The 18,938-nt window shown below is 34.7% G+C and overlaps 1 protein-coding gene across 3 annotated transcripts; it reads left to right on the top strand.

Annotated features, from left to right (window-relative positions):
• The first annotated feature begins 2,245 nt into the window (after positions 1 to 2,245).
• On the top strand, positions 2,246 to 17,225 carry LOC130662816 (guanine nucleotide-binding protein G(s) subunit alpha-like). Of its 3 annotated transcripts, none has more exons than XM_057461751.1 (3): positions 2,246 to 2,661; positions 8,781 to 9,327; positions 13,008 to 17,225. In XM_057461751.1, exon 3 carries the CDS (start codon positions 13,169 to 13,171, stop codon positions 14,336 to 14,338), a length of 1,170 nt encoding a protein of 389 aa, XP_057317734.1. In that variant the 5' UTR covers positions 2,246 to 2,661; positions 8,781 to 9,327; positions 13,008 to 13,168; the 3' UTR covers positions 14,339 to 17,225. The 3 variants fall into 3 exon arrangements, with proteins under 3 accessions (XP_057317734.1, XP_057317735.1, XP_057317733.1); XM_057461752.1 differs by lacking the exon at positions 8,781 to 9,327 and adding an exon at positions 7,095 to 7,191; XM_057461750.1 differs by lacking the exon at positions 8,781 to 9,327.
• The last annotated feature ends 1,713 nt before the right edge of the window (positions 17,226 to 18,938 follow it).

Raw genomic sequence — 18,938 nt, 5'->3', positions numbered from 1 at the left:
GAGACCCTCGTTAGCTTCAATTTATGGAAGTCTACGTCGAGGTGTAGGATTTGGGATATTGTAAAGCTACTTTTTGGTAGTGCCGAATTTTCCACGCCTGTTTTGATCTGGGCGAACATCCCATCCAGGATGTCATCTATGTTGTTACCCTGGAATGCCGGGGCCATATTAGTATGGAAGACTTTCTTCACCTCAATGTACTCCTCATTCCCATTAGCCCCTTCTATATTTGATGGTTTTCCCCACATAATCCATAGCAACAGCTGTACTTTCGCTGAGCCCATATCTTCTACCTGCCCCTCAATTAGTGTTCTTACGTTTGGCCATACAATCCCGATATATCCATCAACGTCGGCACCTCCTATACCAGGAATTCGGAAAGTCCGGAAGGTCCTGTAAAGAGCATGCTTATGATCCTGTGGTGTAAAATCTTTCCCCGGCCGTTCATGTAGATAGTCCTTGTTAGCCTCCTGTTCGACTTCATCATGGAGCGTAGGTCTTGTGTTTGCTACCCTGCTATAGAGCTCCATTAGCCCGCGTTTACATGCTGCATAAGTACTCTTGACCCCTTCTTTTATAGGATTTGGGATGGCATCAACTAGCCAGTTGTACCATTCCTGCATCTTGGTTTTGCACGATCGATCGATTTTTCGACATTTCCTGTTTCTCGAAGACGTCCATGGCCTCCGGCGTTGGTAGTATGGTTACCGGCCTTATGGGCTTTCGTTGTCCAACCCTTCTGGGTGGCCTCTGTGGCACATCCAATTAGGCAACCAATTCAGCTTTTCGTAGTCTATAATACCCTTTAAGTCCACGACCTTTCGCAATATCGTGTAATTGTTTGACAGAATGTGTATTCATTCTCTCTTTTATTGCATGGATTTAGCATTGTCCGACGATTTCATAATGGTCAAAACTAAGGCTGTTATTTTCCTCAGGGAATTTCCCTCTTTATTGCGCATGCGTTGATTTTTGATGAATATTAGTATCATTAGGGAATTTCCCTTGTATGCGCGATGATTTTTAGGGAATTGCGCTAGGATCTTGATGACGTCACTGTGATGATTAATAGGGACATGTCCTTGAATTATGTGGATCAATATGGACTAGGTCTTGGATGGTGCGGTGACTATTATGGACTTGCTGTGGCTGGGCGGTGACGTCACTACATTGCGCGCACGCGACTGCGCTAGAACACACATTTCTCTATAGCCTGTGTCACACCTATAAAGCAGATGCAGATGCTGATGCAGAAGCAGATGCAGAAGCAAGTTAATGTGAACATGACTGAAGCGAGTGAAGCAAGCATAAAGCATGAAGCAAACGTTGAAGCAAGAATATCAAAAAAATTTGATATTCTTGCTTCATTGTCTCATCTGCTTCACGCTTGCTTCATGATTATTGTAGTGTGAGCAGGTAATGCAAGGTGTGCAAGTGAAGCAAATAGTAAAAAACAAAAAACAAAAAAGCAGAACTTTCATAACAACAAATATGGCAGATGAAAAACTTGCCGAAGTTGTCAGGAAATGTACAATTTTGTATGATAAATCTGATAAAGACCCCAAAGATAAAAACAAAAGATTCCCAGCTTGATAATGAATTGTTAAAGATAATTGTTTAGCAAGATAAATAGCTTTTCTAAATCGAGTATCATTCTTTGCTATCGATGGATCAATAACATTTAAGAGGTACTGGAAAGACTCAGGCTTCAATTATTACTCAGTTATTATATAAAACAAATTCTTCCCACAAACTTAAGCTAAAAAATTATAAAAAATTCTAACTTGAAATAAGATTCTCTGTCCCCAAGCAGCACTTCTTGAACCAGCGTATGGTAAACACCACGTTGTTCACGATGCTTAAAAATTTTGCGAACCCATACTTTTCTTGAAATATTTAGAGTTTTTTCTCGTCGCCTGTGCCGTCGTTTTTTCAACAACAAATATCCCAAAATCAAAACTAAATACTCCTCTTCATCCATGTTTAACAAAAGAATGCAAGTGACAACCTCGTCCCCAGGACCTCTTTTCGCTTTTTTGATATCGGGGGATGGCGCGAAGAAGAACCCCCGATATCAAAAAAGCGAAAAGAGGTCCTGGGGACGAGGTTGTGCAAGTGATCTTCTTGAGCTAGTGTGAGCTACTTGCTTCGCATCTTGCTTCACTTCTTGCTTCGCACTAACTGCGCATGCTTACTTCACTTGCTTCTGCATCTGCTTCATAAGTGTGACACAGGCTTATCTCTCGTTCGAAATTATTTCAAGGTCGAATTGCAAAAAATAATTAAACAAAACTTGTCAGTTATTTAAAACAACCCTGTGTATTGAAAGAAATTTATCCTGATAATTCGATATTAGTTGCCAATAAAAGAGAAAATATTATATTTATATTTATAATTATTTATAATATATGGTATTATTATGGTAATCACAATTTGGTAAGGCGATCAGGCTATTTTAAATCCGCCCTGCGTAACCTTGACGAAAATCAATAAAAGTTGAGCGCCCTTGATGGTTAATTCGCGTAGCAAACGTGGTACACAATTTCGCTTCGTTCAGGAAGTTAAATTGCTTTGTAAAGATACGGTGTGCGGTGATGGTCGATGATGTTGTATGCCTATAGCAATTAGCTTGTGAAAAAAGGTGATTCAGGAGGAATATAGGTAGCTATATATTTCTTTTTATAGGGATATAGTCAATATGGGAATGATCCAGGCCAGAGACCACCTGGAAAAGCGTACATGCAGTACATTTATATACAAGTAAAATATAATTGATTGTGAATCGAGGCAAAAAGCGTGTAATAAAATCAGTTATTTACAATAAAAGAGTTGTAAAAATGTAATTGTCAATCTTTTGATTTATAATTGGCCAATAGGTATTTGTTCATATGGCGACATTTTGAAACAAATTCTGACCTTTTATTTAAAAGTTTGTGTTTATTTTTGTAAGAAAGGATTTCTAATTTTTCCTGTAAGCAAAGTGGACAGGATTTACTTTTTTGTTCCAATAATTTTATACATGTTTCACGATCGACCAATTTAACTCTGACGTAATATTTTGTTCCCTTAACTGCCAGATGTAAGTGTACAGTGACGTACTGTTCTTGTATTTTTTGTTGTTGAAAGATAACTTGTGTCCACCGTAGCATTCTTTAAATTCTTTTTCTGTCAATCCGATATATACATATATATATATATATATATGTATATATATATATATATATATATATATATATATATATATATATATATATATATATATATATATATATATATATATATATATATATATATTTGTTAAAAACTTTGTTGAGGTTATTTTCTTTCTTAAAGTGTTTCTTTATTAGTTTCAGAAAAGAACTCACGACGTCCGTAACAACATCTTTGTTGTAGGGTGGGTTAAAACATATTACGCTCCGTTTCCTATTTCTGCTACGTTGATTGGGTTCTTTTTTATTGAAAGACAGGCTCGGGTTTTAATATCCACTTTTTCGATGGGCATCTTATGATTCCGGTTTGGCTTGGTCAAAAACATTTTTGTTTGATGAATTTTTGGCAAGTCTGTCAAGTTATCTTGGTGTGGTTGCATATTTTGTTCACACGTGATTGTTGTACCTTATTCTTTGTGGTCATTTGCACCTTGTGCTGTTTTATTTTATATTAAATTATTATATATTTTACTACCATTGGTATTAGAATTTTTCGATTTTTTATTTTAATGATATTTTAACTGATGGAAGATGCTGCTAAATCAATGAATGAATGAATGAATGAATAAATAAATGATAAATGAAATAATGCAAATGTGAGGGTTTGCCCCTTTCCTAATTAAAGCAAAGACTAACATTTCTGTAAAGCACCAACATTGAACAGAACTAGCACCCTCCGTTAATACATTTTCAAAATTGTGCAACGAATTGAATCTGCATGAATATGATAAAAATAGTGTATATATACACGCAAAACCAATAAATAAGTTTTTATTTGCATAAAACTAGTCACATGTTTTAGAATGATGTGAATATATTTTTATTAATGTTTGCTAGTAAATTTAGAAGTGAAATGTAATGTGTATATATATATATATATATACGGTTAATATCATATAATATTACCTGACTGTTACAAAAAACCGGTTAGTATGAAAAAATCTGATGATTTAATTGGTTTACGGCTTATTAACAGGTCTTTGTATGAAGCCACACTAGCCTGTTTTGAAGCCATTATTAACATGGTAAACATATATAAAGACGTAAACAAATAAAAAACATTTTCATAGCACACAAAAAATTTAAAAGTGGCTCACCTAAAACCATCTTATCGTTTCAATTTACATAAACATTGATTCGAATTTGTTTTATGTACTTACAAAATTTTAATACCGAACAATCTTGAATCAAAAAGTATCAAAATCGAACATACGTTTTTTCTTCCTTGGTGCCTTAGGAATAGCAACTTAAATACAGCTTTGTTTATTTTGTTTACAAAGGAATTTTTTAATTGCCGACCAGATACAGTCAGGTAATAAAACGGACATGTGCACAGACCTCGCAAGCTCGGTTTGTACTTTTTACCTCAGGCTTTGTGTTTTACAGTATACAACATCAAAACCAGCAGTATCCATTAAATTTATGTCAATCCCTCATGTTTAAAGCATTTTAAAATTTTATCTCAAGAGTTGACTTTCATTGATCTTTTAAATTCGTTGGAAAAAAAACAAAAAGCCGAACCGGTTAAACATCATGAAAATTTGGGGTTGTTTTTACTGAGGTAAACATCACGTGATGTAACTTGCAACTTGCAGCTTCCCTAGAAAATTATTTAGGTTTTAGTAATACAAGTTCTTGTCAAGATTCATAGAATTTGTTTTTGTTAAAATTTTAAACATGTAACTTATGAGATTTGAATGCAAATTAAGGCAATTTGCCCGTGATATTTGTCCTACTCCCTCAAGTTAACACCAGTACCTTCTGTACTTTTTGTTTGGTATATAAATTTAAATTGCACATAGTTTTAAATCCAGCTATAAAGAATTAGAATGATGTTTTGTTGACAATTGGCAATGATTCATATATATATATCTAGTCTTAAATTGCAGAGTTTGCAAATTGCCCTATGTAGCTTGTACATACATAACATTTATTTATTTTTTATGTCACTTGATGCGAAACCTCTAATCCTTATTTTAATAAAATATCTTGTATAAAAACCAAGCTAGTAGAAAATGCTAAAATTTCTGTAAGATTTAATAAAGATTCATTAAATATGCGATAAATTGCTGCTGATGTTGTTATAATGCAAAGAAAAACACCGATGTAGCCTAAAAATAAACAACAGAATTAAATCCAACAGGTTTCAAGAGTGTTGAAAGGACAGTTGAAATGTATCTTTCTACCAAGTCTTAATGTACTTATTAAAGCAGGATATTTTAATTTTAATCTTGTATAATACCCGAATACGTCTGTCTGTGAGCTAAAATAGTAGCTTATTCCTTTGATCTTTCCAAAAAAAAATTCAACCAGGGGGTTATTAAAACTGCATTATTTTAAATAGTAATGTTATTTGCCCCGTAATTCGCCGATCCTTTTCGTAATTACAGCATAAAGTTCTAGCTGATTGGGAGATGTTTCAGCTGTATAGCGTGTATAGCTGTAGCAATTTTGAAGGTCCTTTTTGGACCTTTTTCCTTTTAAATGGTCTGTATTATGAAAGTATTCCATTCTTATTTTGTTTTACATGTTAGGATTAATATTTTAAACACATTTTTAGCCGTGTAAAAATCTTAAACAAACCAATTTTAAGATTTTGGCTGCAAGCAGATTTGAGGGAGCATCCTAAAAAGCTAGCCAGCTAGCTAGCCCAGTATTTCAGTTTGGATAAGAACTTTTATCCTAGCCAGCATTATTTTTTTATTTGTTATTCTCGCAAAATCTTTTTTACTATTTTTTACTAAGCTGCAACTGTGGACTGAGGCTCAATCGTTGCTATGTCTACCTCGCGGTAAAACGTGAAACTACCAAAATACAGTAGTTGTCTGCAACAAAAATGTTTTTATTTTCCTTTTTAAATTTCGGTGAAAAGTGAAAATACCTAGCTAGCAAGCCACATAATTCTAAAATGGTTTGTAATTCTACTGCTTCTTACTCTGAGAATTGACCTAGGTAGACTTCTGAGTGTATTAAGAACTTGGCATAGCAATTTAAAAATATGGGTAAAACAGATTAATCAATGGCAGCATTTTATGCCGAATATGTTCAGCTTGACACCCTGTATTTTTATTCCAAACAAAGACACTTGTGGAATAACAAATATTGAGTGTCAGGTAGTGAATACTAATATTAGCCCCCTATAAAACAATTCCAAATTAATTCATGCCAATTTCGATGTTGTCGTAATTTTAAACCGATTTCATGCGCTTGCGAATTATCTATCTCAATATTGGAAGTGTAAAATGTGGATCAGAAACAGTGTGTCACAATTATGATCAAGTTTTGTTTTAATTAAATTTTTGACCATTGACCTTTAATGTTTGGAGTAATTGATTTTCATGCTCCGGATCGAGATAGATGTTACTAAATATTCATAATGAGATAAAGATAATTTAGACAAAGTAATCGATGTTTGCGATCAAATAACCAAAAAAAGATTAAAAACGTTTAAGATTTGGACGATGATTAAAGATGTGGCATTGTGTATAAATTAATTTTATTTCCTGCTTGGACCTTATAAATAATCGGTAAGTCACGTGCTTCACAGTTGTAAAGGGCGTGGCATGACAAAACATTCCTTGCACGTTTTAGCTTTTTAGCGATCAACTGGAACTTCTATTAACTTCTTCTTTCTAAAAAAAAATTCTGTACCAGTAATTTACAGGTTGACTATAGTTTTATTTTAGTGATTACTGTAATTGTAAGTTTTTAGAGGTACACACTCTTTTTTTATAAGCAACACAAAACTTTGGCTGATGTTTAAGGCTGCTTAATTTTCTGTATTTTACAGACTCAGCTGTTGCCCAGCTTGGGTAAACGAGTTTTAGAAGCTGTTTTTTAATGCCTTTTGTTTCTCTGTTTTCTTGTTTTGTTTACTCACTTTAGACTGGGTGTCTTACAAATTGCTGGGTTCTTAAAGCATTTGAGCCAAATATTGCTTACAAGATGTTGCTTATAAAAAGCGTGCATTGATTTATTGATGGTAAGCTTGAAAAGTTCGTAACAACTGCAAGAGGCAAAGAATACTTTTTCTCCAAAAGTAGGATTTTTCTGATTCGGTGTAGCTACAGTTTTGCGTTGTATTTATGGATGATGCGAAATTATTACATATTAGAAATTTTCTTAAACAAAGATGAGGTTACAACATTACCTGTGAAATTTTGAGGTACATATGATCGAGGTTCCATGGGCTTTTATATGGTCAATTTTGAGTTAAGGATACTCTAGTGGTTCAGACACGTAATAGTTCAAACATCTATTCAGTATATTTATTATCTCTAAAAAGTTCTGGTTTGTTTTACAAAATTATTGGATATAAAAGCAAATAAAATGAAATAAAGTTATCATCAGTTATCATGCCACTACCTCGTGCGGTAGTGGCATGATAACTCATGGTCAGTCAGAAAACTAAAATTCGCCGCTGGTATTATCTACTTTAAATAAATATTTATTTTGCTAATACTAACATATTTTTCATTTTATGCAATATATGCTTCTAATTTAAAGAAATTGTTTTTTATCTCGATTCGCTGCAAACGTCTACTATTTTTGAAATGAGTGGCGTAGAATGACGGAGTTAATTAACTCTCTAAAAAGAAGCATTATCTCCATCAACTCACGCGTACGCTTGGTTGAATAAACGATTTAGACTTAATTTCGCGGTAAAAACTTTCGCGATTTCGTGTGCATGGAAGAATTATGGTGCAAGAACTTTTGCGAATAGGGAAAGTATACTAATTTCCATAATAAAAAAATAAGCAGTGTCATGACCTTTTGAGCTGAAATACCAAACGCTAGCAAAGAAAAAAACATTTTTGCCGAACCTGCGAAATGTAAAAAAAGGCTTTATTCGCGAAAATTTGTAACCACGAACGTTGAATTTCGGGGTTTAAATATTTTGCAGTCGAAAAATCTCGCTTATAATAAATGCACACATTCAGAATTTCGTGTACAGCCCGCTGGCGGTCGCCTACCCAAGTGTTTTACACTGCACTAGTAGTAAGTTCAAACCTTTAACTGTAGTTACTCGAAGCCAAGCTGGCGTTTATTCCGAGGGTAATTACTGATTGACATTACAATTTTTGTTGGTTCGTCCATAATAGTATGTGCCAAGGTATGGACTTTTACTTTTAGCACATTTTCTAGGAGAAAGCAACTTAATTGTCCCAGAGTCGTTAAAAGACATGCCAATGAATCCATCTGTCTTTAAATAAATGGATTATATTCCTTATGTAAAGTTTATACCAATAGGTAAAGGACGGAAAATTTGGTAAAACTCCACGGTTCTAAAATTATGTTGAATTGACGAAAGTACAGAAAGTTGCGGGTTGAGTAACATAAGGATATCTACCAGTGAAGGAGCGTTCTACGTGAATAAATACTTAGCATTTTTAGCAAAGGAAAATGTGTATATGTTGAAAAGTAATGAAAGGGCAAGTAAAATTCGAAATAGCTTTCAAACTTTTGAGAATCGTGGGACTAAAGAAAATTTTATTCATGCTAGAGGACTTGTATGGTTACAACCGAAAAAATGTTTATGAAGTCGTGAATGTCACTTCTCTTCTCTTGTAGATCATTTCTAAAGTTACATACCAAACGTGCAATTGTTGTGTCAATGACATGGAAAAAATCTCCGTAGCCTACAATTAATATACTAAATCTGATCATGGGTGGCGTGGTGATGGTAAAATTAGATGGATTGGCACTGTCTTTCCAAATTTCCTAATTTTTATTTGCATTATAACATATCAGTTATTTATGTTGCTGCCAGATTCCAACAAGCACGATGAAATAAGGCTCCTCCATCAAGAACATAAGTTGATTCCTTCCTATGGACGATTCCTTTACTGTCTTACCGAGGATTGCTTTGTTTGTCTATATTTAAACTACAATGTCGGTGCAGGGGTTAGCTCGTATTTAAAGAACTTGGTTAAATCTTTTGTTCAATCAATCAGCATGGTCGTTGAAATAAAATGTTCGGATCCACATGGACTGAATTATCATTTATCTTGACAGTTTGAAGCAATAATGCAAGAGTTTTCACCTGTTTTGAACGCTTTATTGTGAGACGTCGAGACTGCCTTGAATTTCGGAACCAACCTTTTCTGCTTGATCACAGGTAACGCCATCGTTTTTGTCAGCGGCCACACCAGTAAATATGCACTGCAATCTTTACAGGTAAATGGATTGTGGCTTCAACTGATATTTCAAAGCTTCAACAACATTTCTATCTCTTTTACGTCGTGCTCCTCCGGATTCGTACTGTTGTTGACTGCTTTCAAGACGATTTTTTGTTTAATTTTGCCATTGATTTATGAATTAGGCGCGTTGATGTAAAGTACCGATCCAGAGGAGATTTCGCGTAGATTCAGTCACTCCTAACCCGCTTGTTAAGTTTGATAGCTCTCATCATGCACTGCTCCATAACCAAATCAGGCCACAGGCTGCCGTGGGTATTCTGCATAGGGTGATTGCATTGATTCAAGATACAGACGGGCACTTTTGGCATAATTAATATGCCCAGTTGCAGCGAATAGGTTCAGCATGAGCCTCATCGCCGATGTTCATTCCAATTCCCTGTTCTCTCAGCCTTGATAAACAATTTATGATGTTAATATACTCCAGATATTAAATCCACATTTTTGCTTTTTTGATTTACTTGACAGCTCTATTTGAAGTTTTCTATGATTTTTGAAATCGCAATAATGCAATCGTCGGTATTTTCCTCAGTGAAACTTGTAGCAAATCTTGATACATTTTTTCAAGCGAGAAGGTATCAAATACATCTTTTCAAATAGAAAACCCATCAGGCCAGATTTACCAAAAAGTGACCTATAAGTGCTCTAAAGACGGCCTTACCAAAAATGATGTGGTATGCAGAATGCTTTGAGTAAACCAATTCAAGCAATTGGACTCAGCCCTGAACTATTCACTGTTCCATTACTCCCCAGAAATCTCATCAACGTGTGGAATCCACCAGGCTAAATAACTATGTCCAGTTGCTTTAATTTGAAAATTTCGTAAGCTTGTAACCACAGCGGTTGATCCGATGTCACACTTGAAGTAACCGTTTATTGTTTTTGCCTGGTTCAATTTTCATCTGAAGAGCTTAAATCGATGATAGGCAGAATGAAGATTTGACTTTTCCCGGGGTGGTTTCTTCCGTTATGATGTACTTGCAACCATTCCAATTCATCCGAACTGCCTGAAATTTCGAAGAAAATGAAAATTGCCAAAGAAGATCATGTGACAGTGAAAATGTGTAGTATTAATACACATTTATAATAAGCATTTTTATGGCTTAGCCCGGTATAATTAGTAATCACAAGGTGTTTATTCGTGTTGGTTTTGCCAAACTAGCTAGCTAGCTATAGCTAAAACTTTTTTTTCAGAAGATGAGGACACTTTTATACATTAAACAAGCTTGCACATGTTTTAAACTTTTTACTATCTGACCTGCGAGAATGGTATTGGTTTCCAACTCCTAACTAACTTACTAAAGTGGAATCCCTCTAAAGCGGACACCATTGGTGCAAAAAATAAAAAAGTCTTATAGAGGTGTCCGCTTTATAGAGCTTGTATCCCAAAATCACTTTCAGAGCCAAATTTTTCCGCAAACATGACTTTTTTGTTTATATACGTTTTTTCCTTGTTCTTTTCCTTTCAAACCAAGGCAATGAGACATATAATTTGATTAATGTGAACTTGTAATAATCATACACTCTACTGTTAAAACATCAACTAACATAATATCAACTAATATCAACTAACAAACACATTGTATTTTATAATCTACTCGAAGAAATCTCGGATTGAAGTTTGCTTTATTTTTGATATTTGGAGATGCTCCACTTTTTCGTAACGACAGCATGTCTTGACTTTCCTCGTCAATAATAGGGCTGCGGCAATTTTTTTTTTCATGCGTCCGCTTTGCATTTTATAAAGTGTCCGCCTTATAACTGTCCGTCTTATGGAGATTTTATTGTGAGAGTTTGACCTGAAATCACTCTGTTCCAAGGAAAAGTGTCCGTTATATACAGGTGTCCGCTTTAGACCATGTCCCCTTTAGAGAGATTCCACTGTAACTATATCCAAAAGGTCTATTGCAACGTCATCAACGACTTTTTTTTACGCAAATTTTTCTTTTTTTAGAAAAAAACTACCTTTGAGTAGATTCGAACCCACGACATCCGGGTTTACCTTACGACGCCTTAGCCAACTGAGCTATTACAACTTAGCCAACTGAGCTATTACGCCTTGAGTAAAAATATTTAATTCGACGGCTTTTATATTATTACTCATTTGTGAAACCGGTTCGACGGCTGGCTAATTAACGCAAGATGATTTATTGATGCGAAATACAAAAGTTTTTTAGAATTTTTTTGCGAAATAATTCCTTTCGACGAAATAAAGTGTGTTGTGACTTTCAAGTTCTAAAAATAATCCTAATGAATTTCCCCATTATTAGGGTTTGATAAAAAATTTTAAGCGGTATTTTCGAGAAACGGCCAAAGGGTCTCAGAGGTATGGAACCTAAAAAATCTATATGCAGGTGTCTAATATATATATATATAAAGTATCATAGCCATGCATTATATCCCTCACGCCAGGAACAGCTGTAAATTAATTTTTGGGTTTCGTAAAATGACCCCGTTAATAAATTAAAAATATGTTGCTGCAGTGATGTGTAATTCACATTGATATGCGCCCCTCTCTCTTGTTTCTCTCGGCAATAGAACACATAATTTTTCACATAATATTTCACATAATATCTTCATCATCAGTACTATAATTATTCTTTAATGTTCAAGCTGTTGCAACATTAACAATATATTCATATTTTTTTCAGATATTTTGATCGGGTTTTTATAAAATTTTCTAACTCAACCAACATTTGCATTAAATTTCCATAAAACTCAACATTTGCATTGTTTTGGGGGCCAGTATACTCAATCAAATAACACAATCATTAAATACCAACTGTTTTAATATGGGGCGGCAGTTTGTTTGTAAGTATGTGCTAGTAAGAAGTAAAGAGCAAAACTTTCATAACCTAATGCCAAACGGCTATGCTATACACGGTTAGTTCGGGATAACATCTATACGAAAACTAGTCTGGGTTACTAAAACATTGAAATACAGTGGAATCTCTCTATCTCGAACTCGCAAGGGACTAAACAATTTATTCGAGATAGAGAAAGTTCGAGATAAAGAAAGGAATATACCTTAGGCGGACCACAAAGGGACCGAGACTTTATATCGAGATAGAGAGAAGTTCAAGATAGAGAGTAGTCGAGATAGAGAGATTCCACTGATGTTGTGAGACTTTCACCAACTTTACGTGTTCAAAATCAAACTGTGAGATATGTTCTGTCATGCCATACCAAGGCGTAAATGTCTATGCCTATGGCTATGCTGCCGCCCCCCTATGGGGCGAAGATTAATTTTATTTTAAAACGAAAATTTTGTATAAACAAGCGAATAGGCTAATCGACAACAACAAAAATAAAGCTAACTAGCTATATGTATGTTGTTTCTTTCTAAAAACACAACAAAGTTTACCAGCGAGCTACCACTAAAAAATTCTGACAATATGAGAACAAAACTGAATGGATTACATATTTCATGGCTTTTCTTTTTTCCTTTTAATTGTCGCAAAAAAAAAATTTCCATTAACATAATATTAAAAAAATATTTTTAGACAACTCAAATAATTCGCAGAAATATGTTCACAGAAATGTAACATTTCTAACCGTGCGCAAATTATTTCGCTTTATTAAACATTTTTCGTGTTTTTAGAACTGATTATTGGCAAAACAATTGCAAAACAAGTTATTGATGTGCTAAACACCGTTTTTTTTGGGGAAAAACAAAACAAAACGGAAAACATCAGAAGAAACAACAAGATCCACCCGTCAACTTCAGTCAAATGTGAAAATTGTTACATTAGACATAGGAGCATGGCATTATTGCCATGCTGTGTTAGAGGTGATCAGGACGACCCACACACGGAACATAGTTTGCTTATCGATGCTTTGCTAGAGAAAGATCGAAAACTGTACCGTGTTACACATAGATTACTATTGTTGGGTGCTGCCGAAAGTGGGAAAAGCACCATTGTAAAACAAATGCAGATTATAAACTTGAAAGGATTTAGTATTGAAGAGCGCCAAAAGTACATAGCTTCAATTTATAGCAATGTTCGAGAAGCTATGGTTGCGATTCTAGGTGCTATGAAGATCATAATCCCTCCAATTACGTTCGAACATGAATCAGATGCTGCGATTGCGACTAGAATGCTAGACAGTTACTTTGACGGGGAAAAATTTGAATATAACTCCCAGTTTTTTAATGATTGCCAAAAACTATGGAGAACGGGGGAAGCGCAACTTTGTTACGAACGTTCAAACGAGTATCATTTAATCGACAGTGCGAAATATTTTTTCGATAAGTTACCCGAACTGCAGCAGGAAACCTACCTGCCTGACGATCAAGACATTTTGCGTTGCAGAATTGTCACGACTCAAATCCTGGAGATTCAGTTCAAAGTAAAGGACGCCATCTTCCACATGTTTGATGTTGGCGGTCAGCGAGATCAACGACGCAAATGGATTCAGTGTTTTAACGATGCTACCGCTATTGTTTTCGTGACGTCACTTAGCGGATTTAATTTAGTGTTGCAAGAAGACGAGAACAAAAACCGTTTCCAAGAAAGCATGGACTTGTTTAAACAAATTTGGACTAATCGTTTTCTGAAGGACGTATCAGTGATCCTTTTCTTAAACAAACAAGATTTATTACTTGAGAAAATCACTGCTAACAAGTTTCATATCGAAGACTACTTTCCTACTTATAAGTACTACCAGCCAATAACTACTTCTAAAAAGGTCACTGCAATAGAACCCCCGGAGTTCACTAAAGCAAAGTTTTTTTTTCGCGATAGTATTTTATCTTTAACTAAAGAATCGGACGAAACAACTAAGAAGTCGAGTTCGTCGTCTCGCCTATGTTTTCCGCACTTTACCTGCGCCGTTGACACGAATCACATGAGAAAAATATTCGAAGATTGTCGCACAGTGATCCAGCGAATCCACCTGGAACGATTTGGTATTATTGCGATGAATAGTTGATTTGCTTTTGTTTTATTGTTCGAGATTTTAAAACAAAACAAATGGTTCGGATCAGATTATTTTTAATGTTAAATTCTTAAACGTTCTAAAAACTCTAGCTACCTGCTGGTCTTGGTCTCAACTAGATTTTGTGCAAATATTCATTGAGCTAAGAAGCAATTTTATCGTAATTTTAGCAAAAAAAATTCTCAGTAGTAATTAACCACCTCATCCTGGTGCAGAAAATTATATTTTTTTTCTATTCTTACAGTCGGGGTAATACAACTCTATAAATTTCGGAGATATTGGTTATACAGATGATTTACGATAATTCGAGCATTCAGTTAACTCGAACAAAATCCTTTATCCCGTAGGCAATCTTCGTTTTCTGTATTAAAAATTTTCCAATAATTCGATGTATGCTAAAAAACAGCTATTTGATGTTTCTATTCCGGAATATTTCATTTAGGAATTTCAATAAAAGTATGCGCATTTCTTCCCTTGAAGTATATTTGCTTTCTTTTGTGCGATAGTCGTGAAAACTTCTAGAACATACGAATATAAGGCATTTTGTTGTGCTACTTTTTTATGGGATTAAAATTATTTACGAGGATAATAATACTTTTTGGTTATATGGACAGAGATAGCCTTTTAGAGCAATGACACTGTTTATGTAGTTTGTTACAGTGTTTTTTTCATGTGGTGTGAAGGGAACGGCTTGGGAGGTTTTTTAAATAATTTCTCAGTTTTGGCAGTCTTCAAGGCTATGCAGCTAAAATAAGGTAGCTTATGAATGGAAAAAGGCATTAGTAACTAAGTTGTATATGTTTAAGTTTTAAAAATTTAAAAGGTTTTTTTTTCAGTGTATCCGTACTTGCTAAAATTTACGACTCTTTTAATAAGCAGTGTTGGTTAGACGGTGTAACGTATTGAATACATTTGCTTATGGGTCGCGGCAAGGGATTGCCCTCTCCCCAATTTCTTACTAGTTAATGATTTTTTTCAAATAAAGTATATTTCAAAGTAAAATAGAAACCATTTTTTTTGGTTATTAATGTCTTTAATTTCATGATATATCTTAGGCCTTTACACCTCTCCATCACCCTAATTTTAAATCTCTCGTCACAAACTCTGTTGTTTATTTGTTTGTGTGTGGAATTATTGTGAGTTTGCTGGCAAACTAGGAAATACATGTTAAACATGTTGTATATGGTTTTTACTCTCCGTGTGTTCCCCGTAATATGTCGTTATTCTTGTAGATGTGCTCTCGTTATTTACAAAAAACTGCATTACAAACGAAAGTATAAAGATCTTCATCACAGGTTGTGGATAGGAAATCTTTTATATTGATCTACCCGTCTTTTTTCCACGGATATTATTTTGGTTCTAGTCGTCAACCCGTGGTTAAAATCCACGGGGTTGCCCGTCCTTTATATATCGCATTTCGTGTTTCCGTAACACGACGATTTTCTCGCAGACACACTTTTTTGTCTAGTGTAGCGTCGAAGGGAGGCACGTGGCAGCGTGCAATAAATCCAAAACTGCTTCGGTGATAAAACTTGGCATACTTACAAGGTATTAATACAAACAGATTCCAAGTAAGAAAATAATTTGATAGTCACAGGATTCAGAAATGATGTTACATGTGCCTAATTTGCCTACAATAAATTTGAATTTCTCAAAATACTCATGCTACGACCTTGATTTTTGGTAGAATTATTGATTTTGTTTAAAAATATTATTTTGATAACGATAACTTCTAGCATAATAATGGCGGCGAAGAGATCGCACGCGTTTTTTCTAGCTGGTTTGATTGTTGGAATTTATTGTTGTTTTTGTGTATTCAAACCAAGATTTGTGAAACCAGATGGAATAAGTTTAACACTTAATGTTCAAGACTACTACGACGAGATTGGAGAAACGTTTACTTTCAGTTCAATCCATGTTTGTAAACAAAAACCTTGACCAACAGTAAGTTGTACAAGACGCAAAAGTTTGTTTATAGTTTTACTACTCTTGTGTGGTGACATAGAAACATGTCCTGGTCTGAAATGTGTTCATCAAAATATTCTTGGGTTACTTTTAAACTTTTCCCACTTGGAAGCGTTAGTACACAAGCATGATTCAAAAATTGACATTATAACCTTGTCTGAAACACATATTTTGAACGAGGATTTTAGTGACAATGATGCTCTTTATGAACTGTCTGGTTACACTTTGGTTAAAAGAAACAGAACATCTGGAAAAGGAGGAGGCGTGGCTGTTTATGTCAAAAACAATATTAATTTTAAGCAAAGGCTGGATTTAGAAAATTCAACTTTGAGTCTCTGTGGCTTGAAATTTTTATTAAAAAATCGAAATCAATTTTAGTAGGGTGTTTCTATCAACCTCCAGAGGGTTCAAAGTACTTACCATCTAAATATAACGAAACATTTGACGATCATTTAAATTGTATCAATCAAGAAAATAAGGAAACTATACTCATGGGAGATTTCAATGTGGACTATAATGTTACAAACGTCAATAAAGATTTTAAATCTACAATTAATGTGCATGGTTTTAAACAACTTATCAATAAACCCACAAGAACGTCTTCTACGTCATCAACGACAATTGATTTATTTTTCACTAATTGTCCCGACAATGTTCACTGCACTGACGTATTCCCAACTTCGCTGAGCGATCACGATATGGTTGGTGGAATACGTAGGATACACAACATCAAGCATCCTATGCGAACTCTGAAGTGCCGTAATTACACTAACTACGTTCCTGAAAACCTTTTTTATGACGTCTCCTAAATTGACTGGCGCCCTGTATACGACGCCAGTGATGTAAATTCTGCAGTTACGTATTTTAACTCGAAGCTAAGAGATTCTTTTGATAAACACGCCCCGTTAATCGAAAAAAGAGTTAAATCACGACCTTGTAAATGGCTAACTTCAAAAATAAAATCTCAAATGAACAACCGTGACAAACTTCATCGCAAGGCTCGCAAATCAGGTAAAAGAGAAGATGCAGAGAAATATAAAAAAATTAGAAATAGTTGCAATAATAACATAGTGAAAGCAAAGGCTAACCACCAGCGTGATCTTATTAACGAAAATCTGTCAAATCCAAGAAAGTTTTGGAATGCAATAAAATCAGTATTCCCAAGCAAACCGAAAAAAGTGTGTCAAATGTCAAAAGATAGTGAAAGCAGAAGTAAAGTAAACAACTTCAGCAAGTTTTTTAGTACAGCTGTTCACTCCCTTAAATCCAAGTCAATTTAACTTATGAATTTTACATGGAGATACGTACCACCTTTTTCTTTACGAACAAATAAAATTTTCATGATAGGTTATATTTCTAAGATTTTTGTAGAGAAAGAACTCCGATCACTCAAACGAAATAAAGCAACCGGTATAGACGAGTTACCACCCAGAATGTTAAAAGATTGTGCTATTTTAATTTCAAAACCTCTTAGTTACATAATAAACCTTTCGATAGACACCTCAACTGTACCATCAGCCTGGAAAGTTGCGAAGGTTGCACCTATATTTAAATCTGGGGATTCTTCTCTTCCCGAAAACTATCGCCCGATTTCAATTTTACCGGTGCTATCTAAAATTCTTGAGAAGGCTATTCATAACGAACTCATGAACTATCTTGAAAAAGAGAAATTACTGAACGACTGTCAATATGGTTTTCGAAGTAAAAGCTCCACGAAACTTGCTTCTACTTTATTTTGCGACAGTATTCGTCGCGAAATAGATGGCGGTAAGTTAGTTGGAGCAATTTATATAGATTTATCGAAAGCTTTTGATACGTTCGGACACTCATTATTATTAAACAAGCTACGCACGTACGGAATTAAAGGCAAGGAGGTAGCATGGTTTACCGACTACTTATTTAATCGAAGTCAGTTAGTAGACATTAACAATATTCGATCTAGCTACGAGCCAATTTACTGCGGTGTTCCACAAGGTTCCATTTTGGGACCACTGCTTTTTATAATTTTTTATGATGATTTTGTAGACCATATCTCAAATTCTAAAGTTATAATGTACGCAGATGACACCGTCATATACGTTGCTCATAAAGATGTTACTAGAATTGAACAACTTCTCAATCAAGACCTTGAGAGGCTATCAGTATATTTCCGTGAAAATGAGTTAATTATAAATTTAAAAAAAGGGAAAACAGAAGTCATGTTGTTCGGAACGGCTAAACGCTTGAAAGCACATGACAAGGCTCTACAAGTTGTATATCAAGAAAATCCGATAAATTTCGTTTCTCAGTATAAGTATCTGGGAACAGTAATCGACAGCAAGTTAATGCTTAATGACAACTTCGACCGATCATATAAAAGCGCCAGCAGCCGTTTACGCCTACTACAAAGATTACGACCGTGCCTTACCCCTGAAGCCGCACACAATGTTTTCTCGATGATGATTGTACCTTTAATTACTTATAGTAGTGCATTGAGAATACCTATCACAAATACACAACTCAACAAATTAAAATCGCTTGAGAACCGTGCTAGATCGATTGTCTGGAGTGATAACATTCCATCCATCACAGGACTCGTCAACCGTAATATTTGTGTACTCGTTAAAAAGTGTCTACTAAATGTTCTAAC

Source organism: Hydractinia symbiolongicarpus, chromosome 10 (genome assembly GCF_029227915.1).
Source record: "Hydractinia symbiolongicarpus strain clone_291-10 chromosome 10, HSymV2.1, whole genome shotgun sequence".
NCBI classification, from domain to species: Eukaryota; Metazoa; Cnidaria; class Hydrozoa; order Anthoathecata; family Hydractiniidae; genus Hydractinia; species Hydractinia symbiolongicarpus.
The sequence above is the reverse complement of the archived record's forward strand: the minus strand, read 5'-3'. Positions and strand labels throughout refer to the sequence as shown.